At 35.0% G+C, this 25,682-nt stretch overlaps 1 protein-coding gene, 2 long non-coding RNA genes and 1 other non-coding gene across 7 annotated transcripts in view; 1 reads left to right on the top strand and 3 right to left on the bottom strand.

Moving 5' to 3' along the window:
- LOC117116082 overlaps nt 1-12,802 on the bottom strand; it is a 60,398-nt gene extending 47,596 nt beyond the window's left edge. The window contains exons 1-4 of one of the 3 annotated variants that reach the window (XR_004446677.1): nt 12,728-12,802; nt 10,565-10,838; nt 9,887-10,125; nt 2,728-2,854 (exon numbers count right to left, since the gene is read on the bottom strand). This is a non-coding gene — a long non-coding RNA (uncharacterized LOC117116082). Of the gene's footprint in view, nt 1-2,727; nt 2,855-9,886; nt 10,126-10,564; nt 10,839-12,422; nt 12,545-12,727 lie in introns of those variants that run through there. The other 2 variants (XR_004446679.1, XR_004446678.1) reach the window with 2 other exon arrangements.
- Nucleotides 12,803-13,022: 220 nt separating this feature from the next.
- Trnas-gcu lies at nt 13,023-13,104 on the top strand. The gene has a single exon. It is a non-coding gene; the product is annotated as a tRNA-Ser (tRNA).
- A 2,554-nt stretch (nt 13,105-15,658) lies between these two features.
- Nucleotides 15,659-18,364, bottom strand: LOC117116061. The gene is made up of 3 exons (XR_004446671.1): nt 18,292-18,364; nt 17,514-17,608; nt 15,659-16,990 (listed from the first exon to the last, which is right to left on the bottom strand). It is a non-coding gene; the product is annotated as an uncharacterized LOC117116061 (long non-coding RNA).
- A 336-nt stretch (nt 18,365-18,700) lies between these two features.
- The window catches only part of LOC117116060 (betaine--homocysteine S-methyltransferase 1-like), an 11,458-nt gene continuing 4,476 nt past the window's right edge, over nt 18,701-25,682 (bottom strand). For both annotated transcript variants that reach the window (XM_033260000.1, XM_033260001.1), the window contains exons 2-8: nt 25,432-25,570; nt 24,174-24,295; nt 21,900-22,088; nt 21,224-21,371; nt 20,504-20,692; nt 19,728-19,858; nt 18,701-18,821 (exon numbers count right to left, since the gene is read on the bottom strand). In XM_033260000.1, coding sequence (XP_033115891.1) covers nt 18,723-18,821; nt 19,728-19,858; nt 20,504-20,692; nt 21,224-21,371; nt 21,900-22,088; nt 24,174-24,295; nt 25,432-25,570 — 1,017 coding nt within the window. In that variant the 3' untranslated portion in view covers nt 18,701-18,722. The remainder of the gene's footprint in view (nt 18,822-19,727; nt 19,859-20,503; nt 20,693-21,223; nt 21,372-21,899; nt 22,089-24,173; nt 24,296-25,431; nt 25,571-25,682) is intronic.

The following is a 25,682-nucleotide window of genomic DNA, read 5'->3' as shown; positions in this document are numbered from 1 at the left end:
AACGAGCTCTAGTTATTGGCTTGACCTTTTTTTTTTTGTGAAACCCCAACCTCCCCACCCAAGTAAAATGAAGTTGAATTGTCTCCAGCGAATCTCCCTCTTCTCCTTAATAGACATTTCTACTTAGTACACCATGGCAACATATATTGATGCAGAATACCTCCTCTATCGTAGCGATACGCCAATCAATCAGAATCAACAAATAATTGATCGTAAAACACATCATAGAAACACAGTTCACTTTGCCGCTGGAGATAACCTCAAACATTCTGGCATTAAGCTTAATTTAATTCATTAATAAATCTTTACTGCAAATTTAACTGCCATTCAAAATGTAAGCTTGCTAAGCTGTGATTGGTCATTCAGCAATGTGTGTGCCTGTTTCAATAGTATGTAGGCCTCAATGGTCATTTTATTTGGTTTAAAGAGAAAGTGTGACATTATACTGCCATCATTTCGGTGAGCTCGGATTTATGAATGTTATAAAGTGTTAACATATAAATGCAAGCTCACAGAAATGAGGGCAGTATTTATAAATGTTATAAATATTGTTATCAATAAATGTTAACACTTATTCTTTGATGTAGCATTAAGTAGGTAGACTCATGTCTAGACTTGTTCGTCAAACGTAATATACTGTAGTTGACTATCATGCAAGTTCCACAAGTTTGAGTGTCTCTATAATTTACCAAATATTTACCATTAAACGGTACTATGTCAGGGGCCCCACGTTGGAAGAAGTCCCTTCCGGAAGATCTGGTTAAATGAGCTTTTAATTCTATTTTGCAGTGGATGGCAATACCCATCGGAACTGACTTTCATAAGACAATTAATAGTAAAGTAGTAAAAACATGCAAATATTATGAATTTGCGGGATATGGGGTATTTGACGGATGATTCTTACTTGCTCGAGGGAGTGCGGGAGGCCGTCCTTATTTCTGGGAGACTTGCACAACTTGCGAGAGTCTTACAGCCCCTGATATTTATATGTAGACTACTAACGTACACAAGTAACGGTGTCCCTTACATGTAAATCTGCCAATTATTATTTATTAGAAAAATACTATGCATGACAGCTGTCTACAAGTATGAATACCTGCCCCTTTAACTAGCCATATACTGTAGGAATTACTATGATGTCCAAAAATTGACCTGTCCCTTTAATTTACAAAAACACAGAATTGACCACTAGAAGGTACAGTACTATGTAGAGATGACATCCGCAAGTGAGAATATCCCTTTAATTTACCAAGTGCTATATTGTTCATTACAAAAAACTGTGCTGTCTAAAAGTAGGAATTCCCCTTTAAGTACAAAGTATTATTATTATTATTATTTCATAGGAATCAATCATACACAGCATGCAACCTCCTCTGCTCCAGGGGGAGTACTCCTAGGTATGCGTGTAATCAGCACTACTAAATTCATTCTGAATCATCCACCTCCCACCAGGTACCCATTTATACTCCTTGGTGAACATATCCAAAGGCAGATAAAGTGTCTTGCCCAAGGGTACAAGCAGTGTGACGAGCATCAGTCTCAAACCCCCCGACCTTCCAATTGAAAAAGTCGAATGCCTTACAAGCTAAGTCACATGCTTTCTTTTTTTAAAATTTTATTTCCTTCACATGCAACTGCAAGTACAGTACACTCGCCACTTACAGGATGAGAATGATGCTTTATAAACCAAGTCTCTTTATGAGACTTACTGTAGGGAGTGGAGTTGTTTTAAGCAATGAGAAAAAGTCCTGCTGTGACAGGAATTGAACCCAGAACCCTTGGATTAGAAGCATCTTTAAAACTACTACGCTATTCACCTCCACTCCTTTCTACTCCACTACTTTCTACAAAATGTTAAACATATGACCATGCATAATTTAAATCAAAGTATGATTACGACTTCACAAGGCAATAAAACATCAGCAATTAAAATATTCTTATTGAGCAAAAACTTTATTAATCACAACATTAATGACTATGCATTGCAAGTTATTAGGCTATAAATTTATGAAATTTCATAAAGCAACGCATACATGTAAACAATACGTGTGCATAAATCATTTATATTTAAACATTGCAAATACATTTCACATTGTGATTACATTTGTTCATGAATTACTGCAGGGGCGGACATAAAAATGGGTCAAGAAGAATAAACTTGAATTTTTGATTTAAATTAACACAAAGATCAACAACCAAACTTATGGTGAAAATTTCATGTTTTCAATATGCTTGCAAAAACCTTCATACACTCCAATTATAATATTATTCTTTTACAAATGTTCGGCATTGAGCCTTAACAAGGGGTTTTCTGGCCAAAGATGGTAGGCGGGCTACACATATAGGGGCTTTTAATTTAAATTTGTGGATTGCAACAAAATTGCCATCAAGCCGAATGTGCCCCACGGGCTGCACTTTGCTCATCTGTGTGTTACTGTATGTTTATTTGCGATTAGTGCAGTGAAATACTACAATGTGATTGCCTCTTTAATTTACCAGTGTGTGTGTGTGTGTACTATTCTTTGGTAAACCTTTAAGATAGTGGGGTATAGAACTATTACTAATCAGTAAACAACTGCATTAGCACAGCATAATTTCCGCCTCATCCCCTGCAGGGCACATGATTGAGGTTATTAATGTCAGGTACTATAATGATAATACAAAATGACTATTAACATGATAATAGAATAAAGTCATTACTACAAATTGCTTGTATTATATACATACCGTTTTAATCCGAGGGTATTTCTAATTATCTGTCACTCCATCGTTTGTAATGAGGCCTTCCAGCTGCATACGTTTATATCCTATGCATCACTGTCATAAACAGATTTCAAGTATACTTCTGCCTCACCTACAGTAATATAACCTTCTAATAATAAACTTGTGTTTCTTATTCACAATCAAAATCAATTGATTGATTGATTGATTGATTGATTGATTGATTGATCATCAACCTAAGAAGTGAGTATTTAAAGTTCTGTACCGATTATCAAATTTTCTTTGGCAAAAAAACTGTTGTATGCCCATATATAGTCATGATGTGCCTATATATGGTGATATCAGTAGCCCAATAATAATCTCCTATTTCAATCTTATTCAAACATCTACCTAATGAGTAATGCTCTGTCTATACTATAACATTTTATGACAAAAAAATGTGATGTGCCCATATATGGGCACGATGACATCATATCACATAATTTCAAATTGTATAAAACAAAAGTTGAACATTTTCAACTTTTTTTATGTCGTCTGTCAAAAAGTTGTCAAGTTTTTTAGAAAACACATTTCGACCAATAAGCAAACACTCCAAATCTCACCAACCAATCGGATTTGATAATTCAGTTTCATCGGCATCAGGCTAGGAAGACAAAGGGGTTCCCTAGCCGAATATGGGAGGCAGGCCCCACTCATAGGGTTTAAAATTTGCAGGTCGCAATCTGCCCACCTGTGACCAAGTGGTGGACAGATATTCTTTCTCAGGGATACGCAATTGATCATGTCAGGTTTGAAATTTGGCCTAATGTTTGGGAGTCTGATCTGTACCCACACCAATCCGACCCCACAAATCACAACAAAACATGGTACAAATTATAGAATTTAAGCTTCACCCCTGTGAATCCCCCCCTTTCCTACCCCAATTGTTGGTCTGTTGTGGATGTCAGTGTGAACATTGCCATACATTCAAGGCTGCAAAGAAAATGTCTGTATTCTGGGAAGACAGATTGAGACACAGATGTGCTAATTACCCAATTCAATTTTTCATAGATATTGTGATTTTCTTGAATTGCGACTTTTTGGCGAAGTGGTAATTGCAATTTAATAGGCAATTACTGTACTAATTAACCAAACATTGATTATTACTATAGATTTTACACTCTTTTAAATAACAGTTTCGAAAAATCCACATTTTCAAATTTGCCCTAAAGTAGGAAAATTGATTGGTTGATAAAAACAGCACACTCTACAACCACTTGAAAAAAATGATGGAAAATTAGGAGAGCCAAGATAACAAAAGCCAATAGATAAAGTTCCTGAATATCGATGTGTATTAAATCAAATAATGTACCAGTCTACTTTTCTCTCATTGCAGCGTTCTGACTTCATCCGAAGTATTAATTACAATAAGTATCGTGTTTCACGGATAAAAATCAATGCAGGCGTTTGATTGGTCTGTTTAGTCTCCTATTCAACAAGCAAAATAATGGTAGGTTTGTTGCATACTGTACATACTGATTACTTACACTTTGTTTGTTGTTACTATGTTCTTATTTGACAATAATGTGACAACAATATATGCTGCCATAACTAAGCACAAAAATTGTTCAAAGATTTATCGTTATTACACAAGTTTCCTACGAAAGGGTAACGAAAAGAGCTTCCACAATCACATAGCAAAAAAATACAGTTTAGTTTGTTGGCAAAGAATACAGAACCTGGAGATGATGGGACAAGGGATATCGTTGGATACACAACTGTTTCTGAGGATAGTCAGTTGGCAGGTGTGTCTATGGGTGTATGTGAAACCTAAACATTTTATTTACTTTAAAAAAAAAAAATTATGAAACTGTAGACTGTGCCTTTAATGGTATCAGCACAATATCAATATTTGATTATTATACTGTTACAGTTTCTACAACTGTGATATTACAGTGCGTCCCTATGACTAACACATTTGCATCAGACAGTCACGTTTCAAATTTAACGTCGTGTAATATTTCATTGTGATGATTACTTATTTTTTTATATGAATATATTTATATATTAAACATAGAAGGCTGCGATCTCAAGCCTTAGTAACAAGGTACCTCGAAAACATAAATACAGTAATACAAATGAATATAGTCAGTCCTAATGTATTCTTTATTCTTACAATTTCAGTGTAGAATTTGTTTCTCGCAGATAATAAAGTTACTTTGTATCTTATACATGGAAAACAATACTTAGGTTTATGCTTTGGGTTACTCAAATTTTCTTTAATAACAAAAATGTCATGTACATTGAAAATACAAGAATATTGTATTGTTATTATTATTGATGGATCTGATGACAAAGAAACTCTAATTACTATGCCAACGACAGAGTCGGGTTTCACTATTCTGTAATCATTGTTATTGTACTTAACAGCATATTGTTATTATGAATGCAGCTAGGAAATCTTAACAACCTATCGAAAATAATATGAATAATGGTAATGTAATAAAGTTAGATTTATATAGCACTTTATAACAAAACCAGTGGTGACGCCTGTGGGGGCAGGGGGCACTTGCTCCCGTCGGACAGGCCTGAACCCCTGTTGTCCGACGCACGACTAGGTCATCAGATTAAAAATAAAAGAAATAATAATTTGCCTATTCAAATAACATTATTTTGACTGCCAATCCTTAATATTGTGGTGTAAAAGCACATTATAGATCATACAAAGCCATAAAAACTCTCCCTGTGAACTCTACAAGGGAATTTTTACTCCAGACCGTCGACCAAGGCTCTGTCGGCCCCTTGACCCGTACCCCTCTGTCAGGCATGTCGGCCTTGTCAGAAAATTTTGAGGTGTGCGCTTGAAGAGTGGTCTAGCTCATACAGTAACTTTCTTCTCCCCAAAGAGTCTCTTCATGTGTGGATACCTGGTAAACAATAGGGGCTGAATGGACCAGTACACCAGGGTAACCCCCTACCCATCTCGAAAGATGTACTGGGTTCATGGGCACAAATTGTGTACACTGGGAGTATGGTTTATCGTCCTTTTATAATACATACTAGAATGACTAAATGCAGAACTGAAGAATCTAAAAATTAGAAGACCAACCTCTCTTGTACAAAAACTATACAGTCATATATGAAGCATACTGTAAATTCTAATAGATGCTGCATTATATTACCATAATGAAATATTTTAAAAATTCATGAACAGTCCTAAAGGTTATGGCATCCGATAAAAATAAATATGCATAACTTATGCATAACCTATTAATTTTTTTAAGTACATTTAACTGTTTATGAAACCTTCACCATTTGTATTGCCTGGTCCCAGTTGAAAAATTAGGTAGAAACTGTGTGATTAAGACAAATTCATATTAGAAACTCTATACAGAATATTCTGAAATAGGGCTATGATTTGGATTGAGTCAGCTCATACCGCATCAGTCCCATCCCAGCAGTTCAAATAATGAAAAAAGTGTTGAGCGTGAGCCCATTCTCGTTTTAGTACAGAGAAGCTGTAATACTTTTACTCAACTATGACAATAGCAAGTTGATTCCAATAAAAGACCCATCATTTTAAAGCTTATAATGTAGATAATATGAATGTCAATTCAATCTTCTTGTTTTTTTGTCGCTGATGCTGGCTTTTGCATGCAAAGCAACAATTAGTCAAAACTTCCGAGGACAAGTGAATCTTATTGGCTGCATGGACAATAACAATCGAAGAAATAACCTCAAAGTGCCTTCATTCAACATTAAATTCAAGATTAAATTATCATAGTCAGGAAATCTTAATAAAGTAACAAAAAAGTATGAAAACCAAGGACAGTTTATAATTCTTGGAATTTGAAAAAAAAAAAACTAAGGCCAATAGCCAATGAGAGCACTCATCCTGTATCACACTATTATACTATCATACTTGCTTAATCCAACAAAAGCATCAACATTGAAAAAAATTATTTAAAACATCATATAAACTTATGTAAGGGTTATTGAACATGTTAACTAGATAGCAGAAACTTATGTGCACATATGTGCTATGTTTTAAAGTGTGGGGTATTGGCACTACAAATGAAGATTCATGCATCCTGTTTTTCAAGAGAGAACACAAAGCATGTGGCTGGCAGCGCACCTACAGGGTGCGGGGTAGGCCGACATGTCCCTCTCCCACTTCAAATTTGTTAAGAAAGTGTTGATCAATACGATAGAATTGCATCTTACAAAGGGAATCTGAGGCTTAATGAAACATTTACTGAAACCATGACTGAACATGAAGAGTATTTGTTACAACTGAAAGATTACCAAAATTAAAGTATTTTTATATAAATATATTAAGCAAGTTCAGAGTGCTACACTGTTATTATTTTGTTTATTATTGCTCTGTAGCCCCCCTTCACAGTGTACATCCTTAGACACTTGGGAAAAAGGAACATTTTATGTATCAAAAAATATTACATTCTTATAGTATACCTGCTAACTTTGTTGGCTTCTGATGCGTGAGATAAAAAAAACATTGTATATAGCACCCTCTATGTAAAAAATCTCGAAATAGAGCAACCTCATAATTTTTTTTTTATTCTACTGGTGTGGAACTGCTACTGTTAACAGTCGTCAGTATAGCTTTGTTATACAAACTTTTTTTATGGCTTGTACAGTATTCACATTTTAATGAAGAATTTACTTTTTATAAAATTGTGATGCATGAAATAATACAACGTAGGTATGAGACGTAAAAAGTGGATGCTCATGCGCGAGACTTGTGCATGAAAGTGGACAGGTGTAAATTCTGGTGACAGAATTGCCAAATTCAAACCCCCCCAAAAAAAAGAAAACAAGAAACAAATAAGTGCATAATAATAAATATACACGATGAAACAAAAAAGTATCCCTCTAATTAAAGACCCCTCCAATTAAAGAACACCTCCAATTAACGACCACTTTTCTACAGTGCCAAATAAACAAATGCCTTTTATTTTATCTGTATTATTCTAATTAGAGACCAAAGCTGCTAAAAATTACAGAAACCTTGGTCCCAAAAGTTGCTTTTATTGGAGGGAGACCTGTATTATCATATGTTCATAAACATTATACAGTACATCTATTTTGTTGACATACCTTTTTCAAAGTCATCACTAATTGGCTGAGTCTCCACTGGTTCCAGCAAATTCATGCTCATGTGCTTGACTGAAATCAGCACTAGTGCAGCCCCCAAACCAGACATTCAATTTATGTACATGTAGTCAGATTTAAGTTTGCAATCTGTGGGTGCATTTGACATGTTGCTTTACACGTTGGGTTAAAGATGTATGACCCTTCACCTCCATGTCACCTAGCCAAAATGACAATTTAAACCTGAGAATTGGTAAAAATAAATTATTCTCAATTTCACCTGGTTGCTATTAAAGATATTGATATAATATTCGTTATCATCAACCAATAATTCTTAGCATAGCAACAAATTTCAAACACCAAAATAATACTTATAATGTGATTTATCTGAATATATCTTTAACACATTTTTATGTCTTATACCAAGAAACAACTCAAATTTATAAGCAGTTTTTGAAGATTGGTTTCAGTGTTCAGCAATTATTATTGCAAAGATCAACAACAGTTAAGTATTGATAAAGATCTTATTTATAATTCCGGATTACAGTACCAGCTAAAAAAATTTTTTTTTTTTTCTTTCTTTCTTTTTTTTCTCTTTTCAATTCTTTTCTTTCCAAAACGTTTCAAAAAAAATACAACCCCCAAATCCTGCCGTTTGTACCAAATTTGTAATAACAGTACCTCATAGCATTCTGCACCAAGTTGATTTCCTCCAATTTTCCATAATGATCCTTACCATCATGTGACACATGACCTCTGACCCCAGGTCAGTGTTAGATCTGGCTTTGGAAGCAGCATGTCAGCAACCCTAGGTGCTGAATGAATAATACACATTGTCATCCTGATCTTCCTATCTCATGTGGTGGCATCCAGACTGCATCATTTCTCAGATTTATTCTCTTGCAGCAGAGTACAGGGACTTAAACCAGTGCATTTATACAGTAGTGTATGAGCTCTAAAAGATACAAATAATATGAGAAGCTAAGTGAAACATTGTCCTCAAACATGCCATTGGATTAGGACAATAACAGGGGAAGATTTAGAGGGAGGCGCCCCCCCCCCCCTCCCTTTTTGGAAAGTTTAAAAAAATAAAGAAAGAAAAAGAAATAATAGATCGCCCAAAATGCCCTACAAAGCAAAAAAATTTGCATGGACATTCCCCAGACCCCCTGGATTAGTGTTGTCTCGATCGGTCCCACTGTCGGCCCTGCTTTCGGACATCTCTGGATCCGCCCTGAATAACATCCAATTACAATAGAGAATTGGTTTCACACTGGTGTAATTTTCACTGGTTGCATTTCCCACATTATTTTTATTATTTCAAGTCAAGATGCATATTTATTATATTAGAATTATCAGTGTTAGGATATTTATTATTCTATTGATAAAATTGGCTGAAAAATACAAAATCGCAGCCAAAACATGACAGAAAAGACTGCACACTTTACATGATTGCCAAAATAGATTCCACACTGCACTAGATGTGTATAAGAGACAGGACATAAAAATGTGTTAAAGATATATTCAGATAAATCACATTATAAGTATTATTTTGGTGTTTGAAATTTGTTGCTATGCTAAGAATTATTGGTTGATGATAACGAATATTATATCAATATCTTTAATAGCAACCAGGTGAAATTGAGAATAATTTATTTTTACCAATTCTCAGGTTTAAATTGTCATTTTGGCTAGGTGACATGGAGGTGAAGGGTCATACATCTTTAACCCAACGTGTAAAGCAACATGTCAAATGCACCTAGACAGACTGCAAACTTAAATCCGACTACATGTACATAAATTGAATGTCTGGTTTGAGGGCTGCACTAGTGTTGCTTTCAGTCAACCACATGAGCATGAATTTGCTGGAACCAGTGGAGACTCAGCCAATTAGTGATGACTTTGAAAAAGGTATGTCAACAAAATAAGTTTATAATGTTTATGAACTTACGATAATACAGGTCTCCCTCCAATTAAAGCCACATTTGGGACCGAGGTTTCTGTGGCTTTAATTGGAGGGAGACCTGTATTATCGTAAGTTCATAAACATTATAAACTTATTTTGTTGACATACCTTTTTCAAAGTCATCACTAATTGGCTGAGTCTCCACTGGTTCCAGCAAATTCATGCTCATGTGGTTGACTGAAAGCAACACTAGTGCAGCCCTCAAACCAGACATTCAATTTATGTACATGTAGTCGGATTTAAGTTTGCAGTCTGTCTAGGTGCATTTGACATGTTGCTTTACACGTTGGGTTAAAGATGTATGACCCTTCACCTCCATGTCACCTAGCCAAAATGACAATTTAAACCTGAGAATTGGTAAAAATAAATTATTCTCAAACAATTTCACCTGGTTGCTATTAAAGTTATTGATATATTCTTTATCATCAACCAATAATTCTTAGCATAGGAACAAATTTCAAACACCAAAATAATACTTATAATGTAATTTATCTGAATATATCTTTAACACATTTTTATGTCTTGTACCAAGAAACAACTCAAATTTATAAACAGTTTTTGAAGATTAGTTTCAGTGTTCAGCAATTATTATTGCAAAGATCAACAACAGTTAAGTATTGATAAAGATCTTATTTATAATTCAGGATTACAGTACCAGCTAAAAAAATTGTTCTTTTTCTTTCTTTCTTTTTTTTCTCTTTTCATTTTTTTTCTTTCCAAAACGTTTCAAAAAATACAACCCCCAAATCCTGCAGTTTGTACCAAATTTGTAATAATCTACAGTACCTCATAGCATTCTGCACCAAGTTGATTTCCTCCAATTTTCCATAATGATCCTTACCATCATGTGATGCATGACCTCTGACCCCAGGTCAGTGTTACATTTAGCTTTGGAAGCAGCATGTCAGCAACCCTAGGTGCTGAATGAGTAATACACATTGTCATCCTGATCTTCCTATCTCATGTGGTGGCATCCAGACTGCATCATTTCTCAGATTTATTCTCTTGCAGCAGAGTACAGGGACTTGAACCAGTGCATTTATACAGTAGTGTATGAGCTCTAAAAGATACAAGCAATATGAGAAGCTATGTGAAACATTGTCCTCAAACATGCCATTGGATTAGGACAATAACAGGGGAAGATTTAGAGGGAGGTGAACCCCTCCCTTTTTGGAAAGTTTAAAAAAATAAAGAAAGAAAAAGAAATAATTGAAGAAATAATTGATCGCCCAAAATGCCCTACAAAGCAAAAAAATTTGCATGGACATTCCCCAGACCACCTGGATTAGTGTTGTCTCGATCGGTCCCACTGTCGGCCCTGTTTTCGGACATCTCTGGATCCGCCCTGAATAACATCCAATTACAATAGAGAATTGGTTTCACACTGGTGTAACAATGTATGCCATCCGTTTTGGCCGCGGAATAGTTCGGCCGTATTTGAGTATTCCATATCCAGAAAATCAGGAAATTAAGTTTTTTTTTGTCTTATTACACTATGCTTACTTTACAAATAAATAGTCTTATCACATCAGTTACTGTACCAGTAAGAATTTAAGTTTGTTAAACTTATAATTATGCTCGAATCGACGTAATATAACATTTTTGCATTTCCCACATTATTTTTATTATTTCAAGTCAAGATGCATATTTATTATATTAGAATTATCAGTGTTAGGATATTTATTATTCTATTGATAAAATTGGCTGAAAAATACAAAATCGCAGCCAAAACGTGACAGAAAAGGCTGCACACTTTACATGATTGCCAAAATAGATTCCACACTGCAAAGTTTTTTTTTCAGAGAATACACTGAAAACTTACAACAATTTTTTCAGAAAATGGTGCACAGAAATCACTATAGAGTATTTACTATAGGCTAGTAATACTGTGCAATCAATAGCTGCAGTAGTAGTGTACTGTTGTATATTATAAAGGAAGTAAATGGGGTATATTTACATGACCATAAACAAATCAGTAAACGACATATCTATGTGAAATAAATATTGCATGCGCAGTCATACTTTAATTAACGTACATCGTTCACTCAATCGAACATCAAACCCTGTTAATGTTATAAACTTACTGTTTACAAAAATTCATTCAACCAATTCAGGGACTCCCCAGGTGAGTTGCTTTCCCGTCGACTCGATCGTGTGTTGTTCAATAATGGCTTTTTAAAGAGTAGAAACTCCTCTGTTTGTACATAAAAATGTTTGGTCAAATTATTAAATATAATTTAACATGACTACAAACACTTACACATTTGGGGGATTTGATTGGCCTACACCATGGATTCATAGTATCTGGCCAACAGAAGGGCCTCAGCAAATCAGTGCCGTGGTGAGATTGGCCACCGTGGCTTGCCCCAACGCTAATTTCAAGTGCTGAAAGTTGAGCCCAACATACATTTAACCAGAAGCGATAAATTTAAGTGACCGATAATGCAAGTTTATTAAAGAATGACTGCGCATGCATTATCTATTTCACGTATATATAGGCCTATATCGTATAGGCCTACTGATTTGTTTACGGTGATGTAAATTAGGCTAAAAAATAATAAATATATATCCACTTCCTATTATTAGAAAATATCGAGTGGTCGAATTTTCTGCAAAATTATTAGTTATCTGCCCTTATTCATACTTTGTACATTAGCAGCGTCGTCTGTCTTTACGTCATCGCAGTGCCCTCTCTAACAAAGCTTCTCTAGGCCTACCTAGCCTAGGCAGGGGAGATCCGGTCCATAGCCTACGGTGTAGGCATAGAGGATCATTTCGACCGCGATGGCAATGCATGGATGGAGTAATGATTCGACTAGGGTAGGCCTAGCTAGCCTAAAAAGCTTCATTAAGAAAATGCTGTCAAAGCAAAGAGTATCTGCTACTAAACTGACTATTCCTAGAATATTACACTAGAAGTAGGAGATCGGGGGAGTTTTCCCACTTTACCAAGTGTCTGACATCTTGAGTAAGCTAGCCTGATAAAAACTTCAAGTTCAAAAGCATGTTTATTTTGCGAAAAATGTTTTTAAAATGCGCCCTCTCCCGCCCATAGTTGACTTCTCCTTCGATCGAGCGAGCTAGAGCAAAATCACTGGTTCACACAAACACCTACAGTAAATTAATTAGTCTTAGAAATAGCAACAAAAGTAATAATAGTTTCTAATTATGAAAATCCTGTATTTTATAATCTTTTCTAAAAACCATCATAGATGATCTTTGACAACAGCCTTCCCCTCAGCAAGACGAGGTGGCCGAGTGGTTAAGGCGATGGACTGCTAATCCATTGTGCTCTGCACGCGTGGGTTCGAATCCCATCCTCGTCGCCATTTTTTTTTTACTTTATTTTATTTGTCATTTACACTTTAAATATTATGAATAGTGAAAAGATAGTAAAAACAAAGCCAGTATTAGTGGTGTATTTAGAGAAATGTGGAGCCATTAGTGGTCCTTATCATTGGAAAAAAAAAAGTAAGTAATAAAACAATAATAAGTCGTAAACTCAATATTTCTTTTACACAAGTCTCCAAATGACATCCTGAAATCTATAATATAAAGAGTATAACTGTGACATTCTGGCTACATGAACAGAGTATGTCATATAACTAATACATTGCTTGTCTTTTTTTCTAGCAAATATAAAATTAAATGAGAGGTACATGAGTGGTTATCGAGATGAATTGATGTATGAACAACTGTATAACTTGTAATACTCTATTAACCATTTCAATAAATAAAATATTAATTTTATTAATAATAGGCTACATATTTATGCATAATTAATTTGAATTATTTTCTAAATGTCATTTGTTTCTTACATTTTTTTAAATAATTTTTTAAATAATTTATGTTACTGCTCTGCTTTTTCATGAATGATAATTTAATGTACGATTTAATGTACTTATTTTATTAACATAAATTATTATTTGAAGTACAAATTGCTCTCATTTAAGGCTACGTACCAAAATTTATAAGCTAGTTTTCTGACTTGGTACCAATATTAGTAGCGGAGACTGCCATAATAATTCTCAGCGATAATGTATCATTGAGAAAACCGTATTGTCCCCATTAGTTAATAAATTCTCAGGGAATATGTTGATTTTGAGTTAATTTACATACTGTACTTTACCATGACATGTACATACAACTTTAGCATGTAATACGGTAGTTGAACTTGTCGAAACCAAAATTCCATTGAAATATTGTTTGACTTACATAAAATTTGACTTGTTAATTTTGTATGTAGCACACAGACTTGCACAGTCTGGCCCAAATGCTAAAGAAAGAGAGACCTGCTTCAGGTTTCGAACCTTTACCTATACCTTTTTACACTTTATTCAAAAATTGAATACAAGGCCCACATGGCCCAACATGTAACACATGCCTAGCACGCACAAGCCTGTGCCAGGTATCACACCAGGTATACCAACACCAAACCTTTCATTATTTTTAATTTCTGCTCTACTTAATATTATTATTATTTTTATTATTTTTTTTTTTACTTAATATTAATGGAAAACACAATAATCTGGAATGTAAAATAAGATCGACTTAGAAATTATTCAACTTAGGCAGTAGACTTAAGCAAGTTAAACTGTAGTCGGTGTATTTTTTTTTAACTGTTAATGTTTTTTTTTTTTACTGTGTGCTGTAATTCATTTGTAATGTGAACTTAAAATTATTTCTACAATTGAGCTTTGGCTGGCACTGAATGATTTTACTAAATGTGTTGTGTTTGATATTTTTCGAAAAAAAGTTTATAAACTAGTCTAAAGTATATCAAAATAAGTATACCAAATCTAGCGTATACCATACTCGCGCGAATAATAATAATAATATTTTTTGCACTTTTTGAGGGGCGCTTATTCAAACGGGGAGCTTATTCGAACGGGGCGCTTATAAAAACAAAGTGAAAATTGAGGGGGCGCTTATGGAAATAGATGAAAATCGAGGGGTTCTTATGAGAACTTATTAAATCCAAGAGGCACATTTTGAATGAAAAACGATTAAATAAGGACATCAGGAAATCGCAAATTACGAATGGCGGCTGCGGTGGGAAAAAATAATCGTCCAGAGATCATGGCTTGTAATGACAAGAATGTTGTGAGTACAGTATTACATAACAGCAGAATAGCAGATGAAATTAGTGGTGGTGGTTAGCTTGTTCGCCATCGGTCGATTGAGAATAGCAGGACGGCATGATCATTGCCGATTTTCTTGAAAACTTAGATGAGAATGTGTTAAAGGTGCAAATTGTCGGAAAAGGAGTAGGCTATAAATGAAAGAAGATGAAAGTTGGAAATATACTGTCTGTCCAGGGAGCTCTCATCATTCTGTCAAAGATAAATATCCTCACTTTGATATTGACTAAAGGAGAATGTGATTCCACTCCACACCTCAAATCATGCCAACATCCACAGTCCCAGGATTGATTGGGTTATTGAGGGGGCGTTTATTCAAATTAGAAGGGGGTGCTTATTCAAACGGGGCGCTTAAGGAAATTTTCTCGTTATGAGGGGCGCTTATTCGATAGGGGCGTTTATTCAAACGGGGCGCTTATTCGCGCGAGTACGGTACTGGGTCTGTCTCATGCTCTCACAATTACACTGCCAGCTGCAAAACACACTCACGTCAGTGTGATAGGTCCACGTGTGGACGGTCAGTAATATTCCCAAGAAAAAGGTGGATTCTTCAGATTTTTTTTTTTTTTTTTTTGCTCAGGCCCTCTTGGGTGGGAATTTTCAGAGCAAAATTCACATGCCTGCAAACTCCTCTTACTTTGAATCTCAGATAATAGTCATCCTGTTTTTTTTAGCACATATTATGTTGCACATAAAATCAAAACTGAGTGAGTCAAAGACAAAATACGAAAGACTGAACTGAGTTTACATATTTCATAAATTAATAATTTATTTACTAAAACACACTTCTGGGTGGAGACAAGCAACGCAGATAAAGTGCCTTTCCCAAGGACAGCAGCAAAATGCACAGGGATGTTTTGAATGCTAAACCACTTCCACTTGCTCTGGTAAGACAGTATATTTACTTTGCCAAAATAAATTATGATTACCGTACTAAAAAAAAAGTCTGTCTTTTTTCTAATATTTTATCACAGTAGTATACTATAAGAGCACAGCTTGATAAATTAAAATTGTGTACATCTTCTGCCTTGACTATTAAAAAGTTGTTTTTCTCTATGCAGAGTTTGAAAATACATAATAATAATTCATTTGGTTTTAACAAATATATTTGTTTAAAAAAAATAACCATAGCATATTCATGGGTACATTGGCTTATCAACGTACCCATGAATATAATAACTATAATTGTTTATACATATGTATGTACCAGCATCAGTGACCAAAACAAAGTGACATTTTAATATATTCATATTTCCAACATTATACTGTAAGTCATTTACTGGAATCAATTTTCTATTGCCAAAGTTATGAATAAAGTATGACAGCTTCCCTGTACATATACTATTTATTTGTATACAATACTGTCACATTCTAATGCTAATTACTCAGTTTAACATTTAGTGACGATACGCTGGTTTGGGGAAAGCAAGCCTCATATGTTCAGTACTGTATATACCGGTTTATGTACAGTATATATCATTCTTATATTTTATGGATGCCATGTTTATAAGAACACACCATGCTAAGCAATATTTTCAAACTATGGATCTTTATAACAGCTGTATTTGTACAAGAGCAGGTTCATACAGACCCATACCCAACCAAAAATTGGAAAAAATCACAAATCTGAAAATTTTAACTAGTAATCTATCATGAGGCCAGAATCTATTCTCTTCTGCATGAACCTAGCTTGTCCACCTTGGCACATTCCCATCCCCATTACCATCACCCTCCCCTCAACTAATGGCAATCCTGGCTGCGGCCCTGGATATTACTGCTAGCCAATGGAGCACTGAACATCACATTTTCAAAGATTACATATATTTATGTGTATGTATTCTGTACTCTATACTCTCTGTACTCTATCTATAATTTTTGAATGTTTTAATTTAATCAATTTTACATTGGTTCATTTGTTTTGGGGATGTTTGCATGTTTTTAAAAATTAAATCTATGATAATTTAATATGTTCCATGTTCACTGCTCCTCAGGTGGTTCTGTTGTAGCAAAGTTGATGGTGTCTGCTCTGCCTGTTGCAGGTTTCAACTCCGACCAATATTTAGGATTAGCTCTGCAACAAATATAAACAATAATCTAATTAGGATAGATGACCCTGCTCTTGACACCTTAAGCCAGGCACTCACTACATCGACTGCCAGCCTATATACCCAACTCCCTTTGGGCGCTGATTGTCAGTGATAGGCGGAATGGATTGTCATTCAAAACGATCCGTAGGGTCGCATTCTCAGTGAAGTGGTTGGCTTTCAAAATAACCCACAGAAAGAATCTTACATATTTTACAAGACATTTTTTTCATAATCTTGTATTTATAATAACGTTAATTAACCTCATTAATTAAGGTGAACAATGAGTAACACCACTGTCATAGAGCCACTAAACATTGCATTCTGCCGTCAATACCGGTGCTATACAAATCCTTATTGATTGATTGACATAATAATACTAATCAATAAAATATTTAATACTACAAAACAAATTATAATATTTAGAAAATATTTTTTTTAAATGCAATATATTATTTTAAAAAAAAAAGAAATTAGATACATTATTTATATGAAAAACATATATATTACCGTTTCCATTGATCAGACGATATGCTTAATTTGAGTGCATCAAATCCTTCATGCATGTCGCTACCTGGGGGACGAAACCCTCTTTCCTCTGCTAGCTGTGAGTAATAAAGATGTGCAAAATGTTATACAGTATAAATTAAACAAAATAAAAAGATATTTCAGACAACTTCAGTGTCCCAAGTATTGTAATGTATTATTAATAACATATTATGCGAGGTGTCGTGACAAAATGAGTCTTGTTTTACTGCAGGTTCAAACAACTTTAATCTGTCTTACAAAAATGAGTTCTACAGCATTTTCCCTTCGGAGCCTGACTTTAATGAAAAGAACGACTTATTAATTCGGATTGAGTTCATTGGACCCAGCAATCGTGGGAGTAAAAAGCAGGAGTCAAGTAATTGAAATCCATCACACTTATTCCCTAAACTTTACATAGACTTGAGGCCAACTCGGACAGCGTCGTACTACGAAGCCCGACGCGATTCATCGTTGGGGACAGTCTTGAGCCGTTGTGAGAAATATTAAACATGTTTAAAATTGAACAACGTGACTGCCCCCGACACACATTATCGCGTCTGCGTCTCACACAGACCTGACGCGACAACAAATTGCGTCCAGCTGCGTCGTATGACGCTGTCTGAGTTGGCCTTAAGTCTATGAGGATGAGGGAGTGGAGTTGATTTTGGTCATGAGAAAAAAATCCTGTCCTTTTTAGAAAAAATAAAAACAGTTTACCATTCAAGAATTTAATAAATAATGTTTTTTCACATTTACTTACCTCTTCAGCTAATGCTCTAATATGGTATGGCTCAAAGCCACAGCAACCACCAAGGTAACGGACGCCAAGGCCGTAGGGTCGCATTCTCAGTGAAGTGGTTGGCTTTCAAAATAACCCACAGAAAGAATCTTACATATTTTACAAGACATTTTTTTCATAATCTTGTATTTATAATAACGTTAATTAACCTCATTAATTAAGGTGAACAATGAGTAACACCACTGTCATAGAGCCACTAAACATTGCATTCTGCCGTCAATACCGGTGCTATACAAATCCTTATTGATTGATTGACATAATAATACTAATCAATAAAATATTTAATACTACAAAACAAATTATAATATTTAGAAAATATTTTTTTTAAATGCAATATATTATTTTAAAAAAAAAAGAAATTAGATACATTATTTATATGAAAAACATATATATTACCGTTTCCATTGATCAGACGATATGCTTAATTTGAGTGCATCAAATCCTTCATGCATGTCGCTACCTGGGGGACGAAACCCTCTTTCCTCTGCTAGCTGTGAGTAATAAAGATGTGCAAAATGTTATACAGTATAAATTAAACAAAATAAAAAGATATTTCAGACAACTTCAGTGTCCCAAGTATTGTAATGTATTATTAATAACATATTATGCGAGGTGTCTTGACAAAATTGGTCTTGTTTTACTGCAGGTTCAAACAACTTTAATCTGTCTTAGAAAAATGAGTTCTACAACATTTTCCCTTCGGAGCCTGACTTTAATGAAAAGAACGACTTATTACTTCGGATTGAGTGGGAGTAAAAAGCAGGATTCAAGTAATTGAAATCCATCACACTTATTCCCTAAACTTTACATAGACTTAGGCCAACTCGGACAGCGTCGTACTAACATATTATGCGAGGTGTCTTGACAAAATTGGTCTTGTTTTACTGCAGGTTCAAACAACTTTAATCTGTCTTAGAAAAATGAGTTCTACAACATTTTCCCTTCGGAGCCTGACTTTAATGAAAAGAACGACTTATTACTTCGGATTGAGTGGGAGTAAAAAGCAGGATTCAAGTAATTGAAATCCATCACACTTATTCCCTAAACTTTACATAGACTTAGGCCAACTCGGACAGCGTCGTACTACGAAGCCCGACGCGATTCATCGTTGGGGACAGTCTTGAGCCGTTGTGAGAAATATTAAACATGTTTAAAATTGAACAACGTGACTGCCCCCGACACACATTATCACGTCTGCGTCTCACACAGACCTGACGCGACAACAAATTGCGTCCAGCTGCGTCGTATGACGCTGTCTGAGTTGACCTTAAGTCTATGAGGATGAGGGAGTGGAGTTGATTTTGGTCATGAGAAAAAAATCCTGTCCTTTTTAGAAAAAATAAAAACAGTTTACCATTCAATAATTTAATGAATAATGTTTTTCCACATTTACTTACTTCTTCAGCTAATGCTCTAATATGGTATGGCTCAAAGCCACAGCAACCACCAAGGTAACGGACGCCAAGGTCAAAAGCTTCACGTGCAAATTTGTGAGCGTCAATACGATTCAATAAACGAGTTTCCATTGCTTGAAAAAATTAAAGGAAACAAATATTATTGGATTAATCGTACTGCTTCGAATCCATGTCCTACTATTTACCAGTGGGGTATCTAAAAGTTGTGAAATAGGGGTGCTGAAGGAGGGGAAAAAAGTGAAGTGCGGGGGGGGCTGAATGATCAGTTTTGAGGGGCGCTAATTCACAAAATAAGGTGATTTTAGGCGATATTTAACTACTTGACAGCAATTTTTGGGAGGGTAACACAAGTAATTTTTGGAGGGGCGTGCACCTCCCGCGAACCCCCTAGATACGCCAATGTTAATTACTGTATAAGAGACAGTTTGTAGGTATTAATTCCCATGACATAGGTTTAATAAAAGAATTTCACATTAGACAGTACAATAACATTTTGAACTGGAAAAAGTATTTGTATAGACGTAGCCATGTAAGCAATAATACCAAAAGAATAATAAAAATGCAGCAATCCAAGACTAAGTTTCAAATCTGTAACCAGGAAAAGTTATTTTGTTTCATGATCCACAAATTGTTTTCGATTATCTATTTTCAAAACCACTAAACATTCAATTATTATGGATATTATTGTACATCATGCTTCATCATGGGAGCACTATTGCCACAGACTAAAACTGCAAAATGTAAGCCAATTTACTTACCAAAGGGAAACTCTGGAAGGGCAAAGTAGCCCCTTTTATCTTCCTCAATTTCCTGGGTGTGGTAGCCTACAGGCTGCGTCATCAAGAATACATTCAAGCCATTTTTATCAACTGTTTCTTTCATCATTTTCATTGTTTTTAATGCAATCGTTGGATCATACATACAATTGGTTCCTATTACATCGGCACCTGTGCAGAATTAATAGAAATCATTATAATTGTATATGTAATTGTTATAAACAGTAAACATTGTAGCAACAAGGGAGTGGATTTGAATTGGTTAAGATACTTGCCTTTTAATCCCAGGGTCATAGGTTAAATTCCTGTAAGAGCAAAACTTTTTCTCACAACTAAAAAACAACTCCACTCCCAAAGCCTCATAAAGTGACTTCACTGATAGTATCACATTATCTCATTTATTTAAGAGATATCAACTGACCTTATAGGACACACTGGAAGGGTCACCCTCTATAAATTACATAAAAAATAAATAAATAAAAATAAAGAATGTTTTAATGGAATTGCCAGTGAAAAGCAAAACTGAAAAAAACTGCCTACAGAGATGTTAATAAAATAACATATTGGTGGGTTCTGATGGTATGTGTTATGGTTTATACCTTAGTTTAGGTTTGGGCCCATTCTGTTATTCTCTGTTTGAAATCCTGATTATACAGTTGAACACTAGTTGAAAAGTCTATTCAAATACTCAAGTTGTTGTACCTGCTTTTGCCATTCTTAGTGTGCATTCTTCCACAGACACACCTGCACTATCTCCCACTGGACCAATTCGTAATGTGCAGGCAAGCGGAACGGTCATTTCCTTCATGACCTCCAACGCCCATTCAGCTTCTTCTATGTGAGCAAAAAACTGAAAACAAAATACACAACCATGTAAGCCAAGAAATAGGTTAAAATACACATTTTTCTTTAGATCACCAGAGCTCATAGGCTGGACTGGGGTCAAGATTTTTGCAGTTAATTACTCGCAGCAATTTTCTGGTACCGATTGATGCAGCTGGGTAGACCGAAGCAATGCCTTTTGGGAAATGTAAACCATACATAATAATTGTTTTAGAGAGGTCTCCAGGCTAATTCCTAGGCAATTTTGGATATGCTTCTGCATCAATTCTAGTTCTTACACAGCATTCAAGAAAGAGACAATAAAAATGTGGCAAAGACAAGTCAAACCAGTCATTTCTTGCAAAAAAATACATTTTTAGTTATTAATACAGGGTTAACAGTAAAATGGAAGTTATAAATGGTAAAAGAATTATTTAAATCCGACATTTCCCTGAGATTCGAAGGCAAGCATCTTAAAAAGAACAAAGCTACTGTATACAACTGCATGACTCTAATACCAAAAAATATTTGTTTAGAGTTAATTTGCAAAACTCACTTCCGCAAGCAGGAAATCAACGTTTCTCCTCTTGTAAATATCAATTTGTTTGCGAAATTCGGCCTGCACAAACTCCTTACCCTTGCCCTCGGTGTAGGCTGGAGTCGGGGACAATCCACCACATACAAGTATGCTGTTGCCAGCCGCTTCAAATGCTATGTTGCAGGCGGCTTCATTAACATCATCACTCTGAAATATATCATGACATTTTTAAAAAAAAAACAATCAAAAACACTGTTTTAAAAATCAAAGTTATTTTATGTAGACTTTTAAAGTGGATAGCAAAAAGATAAAGCTCTTTATCTTTTGAACATGATTGATAGGCACCATTTCAGTATGCTGCTTATTTTTTACTGCCAAAAACCCCAATGAGCAAAGTTATGACCTTTTGCCCTAATAAATAGTTTGATGACCTCAATCTTACAGTTTTATGAAAATAGCTGGTGCTGAGGGCTAAGATTTATTCATTACGTATGACAACTGCAACATTAAAAACTGAGATTTATGCCAAGGAGGTTTGTATTTACCTCTGTCTGTCTAGGTGGTCTGTCTGTTAGCAAGATTACGCAAAAATTAACGAAGGATCATCATAAAATTTACTGAAATGGTACATAACAATATCTAACAGAAGAGATGATTACATGTTGGGGAAAAAAGGTCAAAGGACTATTCAATTTTTTTTTCAATCATTCACATGCTGCATATTGTTTGGTATTCAAAACAGGGTGGTCTGTTAGCAAGATTATGCAAAAATTAACGAAGGGATCACCATAAAATTTACTGAAATGGTATATATATCTAACAAAAGAGATGATTACATTTTGGGGAAAAAAGGTCAAGGACAAGGGAAATTCAATTTTTTTTCAATCATTCACAGGCTGCAAATTGTTTGGTACAAACAGGGTGGAGGTTAACACATAATGAAGTGAATGCTCTGAGTTTAATATTGAATGACACTTTCAAAGCTAAAGATAGTTTCAAAGCATTATCATTAACACAATGACAATGTAAGCAAGTATTTGAAAACAATGATTTAAAAATTAAATTAAGTACCATATTTATTTGAATACACATTCCGGGGCGTTTACTACTGTTAAGGTTTTTTGAGGGGGAGTTTATTTGAGGAATTCCTTTTTTTGGGGTTAAAATGGATACGTACACATAATCAAATAAACGCCCCTTAATTTCACTGTAAATGTGAACTACAACATAATAATTAACATCAAAATGTGTATTGTGTGATCAAAAAGACTTATCGACTTCAACAGGTTAAAAGAAATATAATTCTACTGGAGGTTTGGGAATGATGTTGCTGTCATGGTGGGAGGGGGTTTATTCGAGGAAAAAATAACAACTCAGGCCATTATTCGAGGGAGGTTTTTATTCCACATGCAGCTTTACAGGGGGTGTTTATTCGAGGGCGAGTGTTTATTCAAAGCAGTATGTTTATTCAAATACATACGGTACATTGAACATTTGAAAATACAAAATGGTAAATATTTTTTTAACAATGTATTACATGTTAAAATGCATTGATAATTATTTTTTTTTATTTGTAACTTTATTACCACATTATAGAAGGAAAGTACAATATAAAATGCCCTCCATGGATAACCAAAAGTAAAACACCATCAAGTACTCTCCAAGGCATCGTAAACAAATTTAAAATAGCAACACTACATTAAAATTTATTTTTCGATAAATAAGTTTAAGTCTTCGTATAAGAATAGAGTTCGTATAAAAAATATAATAAAATATATACAAAGAATGCATTACATAACAAAAAAATATCAATTTCAGTGAAATGATTGATGATTTATCTTAACATGTTGATGACAATGCTATTGACGATAATAAAGACTGTAGATTTAAAGTTTGTCTGATGAACTGCTATAAATCTGTCTAATTTAATACTAAGTAACAAAAACAAACAACAATTACAAGCCCATATCTCCTTCCACCACTCACCCTGCCCCCTCCCCCCACAAAAGCGCAAAAGGCCCACATTTTTAAGACAGTAGAGAATGTACTGTTTCAAAGAATATTTTAAATCTTTATATTTTACCCAGCAATATATAGGCCATCAATATTTGGCCGTTAATGTTCTCATAGTAATAAAAACAAATTGAAGCTACAATCCAACCGGTTCTATGCCGTGACCCCCAAGCTTGTCAATCGTACATCCTAATGACCTTAAATACGACCCTGCAATTATTACTATTATACCTGGATTACTATTATATTACTTTACCATCATCATTTTGTGGTACCTACTGTGTAGACAATTTTCTTCCCCATTTTTGTTGTATAGGACAGTTTATCATCTGTTCCATAAAAAGAATAGGCCTGGATAACATCAGATCCGGCACGAATAAAATCCTTATGTAATTGCTTTACTAAAATATATATAAAAAAATAATGAATTTTGGTTTAATATATAAAGTATTTTATTACAGATCTGGGGCGTAGGCTGGTAGAATGCGGAGCTAGGGGGTGCGAAAATTGAGAAAGTGGAACTAAATGAAAACTTAGTGGCCATTTTTAGTATTTTAACTCTCTTAGCAGAACTAATTTGCTGCCCATGGGGGTGTGTCCGCCCAGCCTACGCCCATACATATGTATCTCTACAGCAGACATAATTATAGTTCAAAATGACAGAAGAAATGAAAATGTTTATCTTATTAATTTATTAATGGAAGAAACCCTGATCGTGATAGCAATTAGATCATGAAGGAAGCAGTTGGGCGCAGCAGGAACGGTTTGGTTTCCCAACCTCGAGGTCAGGGTTTAAATCCCTCGCTGTGTATTTCACTTGTGTCCGTAAGCAAGGCACTTTATCTGCATTGCTTATCCCCACCCAGGATAAATGAGTACCTATTCCTGTGCTGATTACCAGCAGCAACACTTAGAGCATGCGAACCCAATGACCAGGGAAGAGAACTGCGCTTTATAACCTCAAGGAAGAGGTGCAGTATAAATTCCTACCAGTACCACCAGTCACGAAACAAATACATTTTTTTTCATGTGGCCGTGATGAGATCTACTTTAGGGTTTGGCTGAACCTGTGGTGTATCTAGGGGGTGCACTCCCCCTCAGAAAATGCTCACGGGCCCCCTCCCCGGCAGTGAAAATGTCCGAAGCAAAAAAAATCGCACTTAGTAGTTAAAAATCACCTCAAATCACCTTAATTTGCGACCTCACTTAATTAGCGATCCCCACTCCACCTTCGCGCCCTACATCAGCACCCCTTCCCCCTATTTAAAGACTCCTAGATACACCACTGGGCTAATAGAGAACTTCCCATTGGTTACATGCCTGAATTATTTATTATCATTGTTACTATTGTTATTTTATTTTATTGTTATTAATTTATTGTTATTTGCTTTTTCTCAGTTGGCCATATTATTTCTCTGTAAAGCGCATATGGGCAATGTGCAATATGCGCTATATAAATATAACATCATTATTATTATTAAAACAATACAAAAGCACAAAAATCAGCAAATTTCAGTATCAACTAAAATATAGTTACCGGCTTCAGGGTATTTGATGACTGCTTCGGGGGTCCAGGATCCAGCCGTCACATAGCCTCTCTTCTCCAGAGTAATAGCATAACTTCCATCCCCTATCACTGGCCTCTCTGCCAACAACTCCAACAAACCCTTCTTTGGCTATTAAAAGATATAACAAAAAAAGAAAAAATATGATGCTATTAATATGGCCTTCTTCAAAATCTGATAAAATATGACAATACAACAAGTCTCCTGTCTCTTAAACCCATCT

The sequence above is a fragment of the Anneissia japonica genome, unplaced genomic scaffold (genome assembly GCF_011630105.1).
Source record: "Anneissia japonica isolate Jap-2015-1 unplaced genomic scaffold, ASM1163010v1 scaffold287743_len2803612_cov181, whole genome shotgun sequence".
Lineage (NCBI taxonomy): Eukaryota > Metazoa > Echinodermata > Crinoidea > Comatulida > Comatulidae > Anneissia > Anneissia japonica.
The sequence above is the reverse complement of the archived record's forward strand: the minus strand, read 5'-3'. Positions and strand labels throughout refer to the sequence as shown.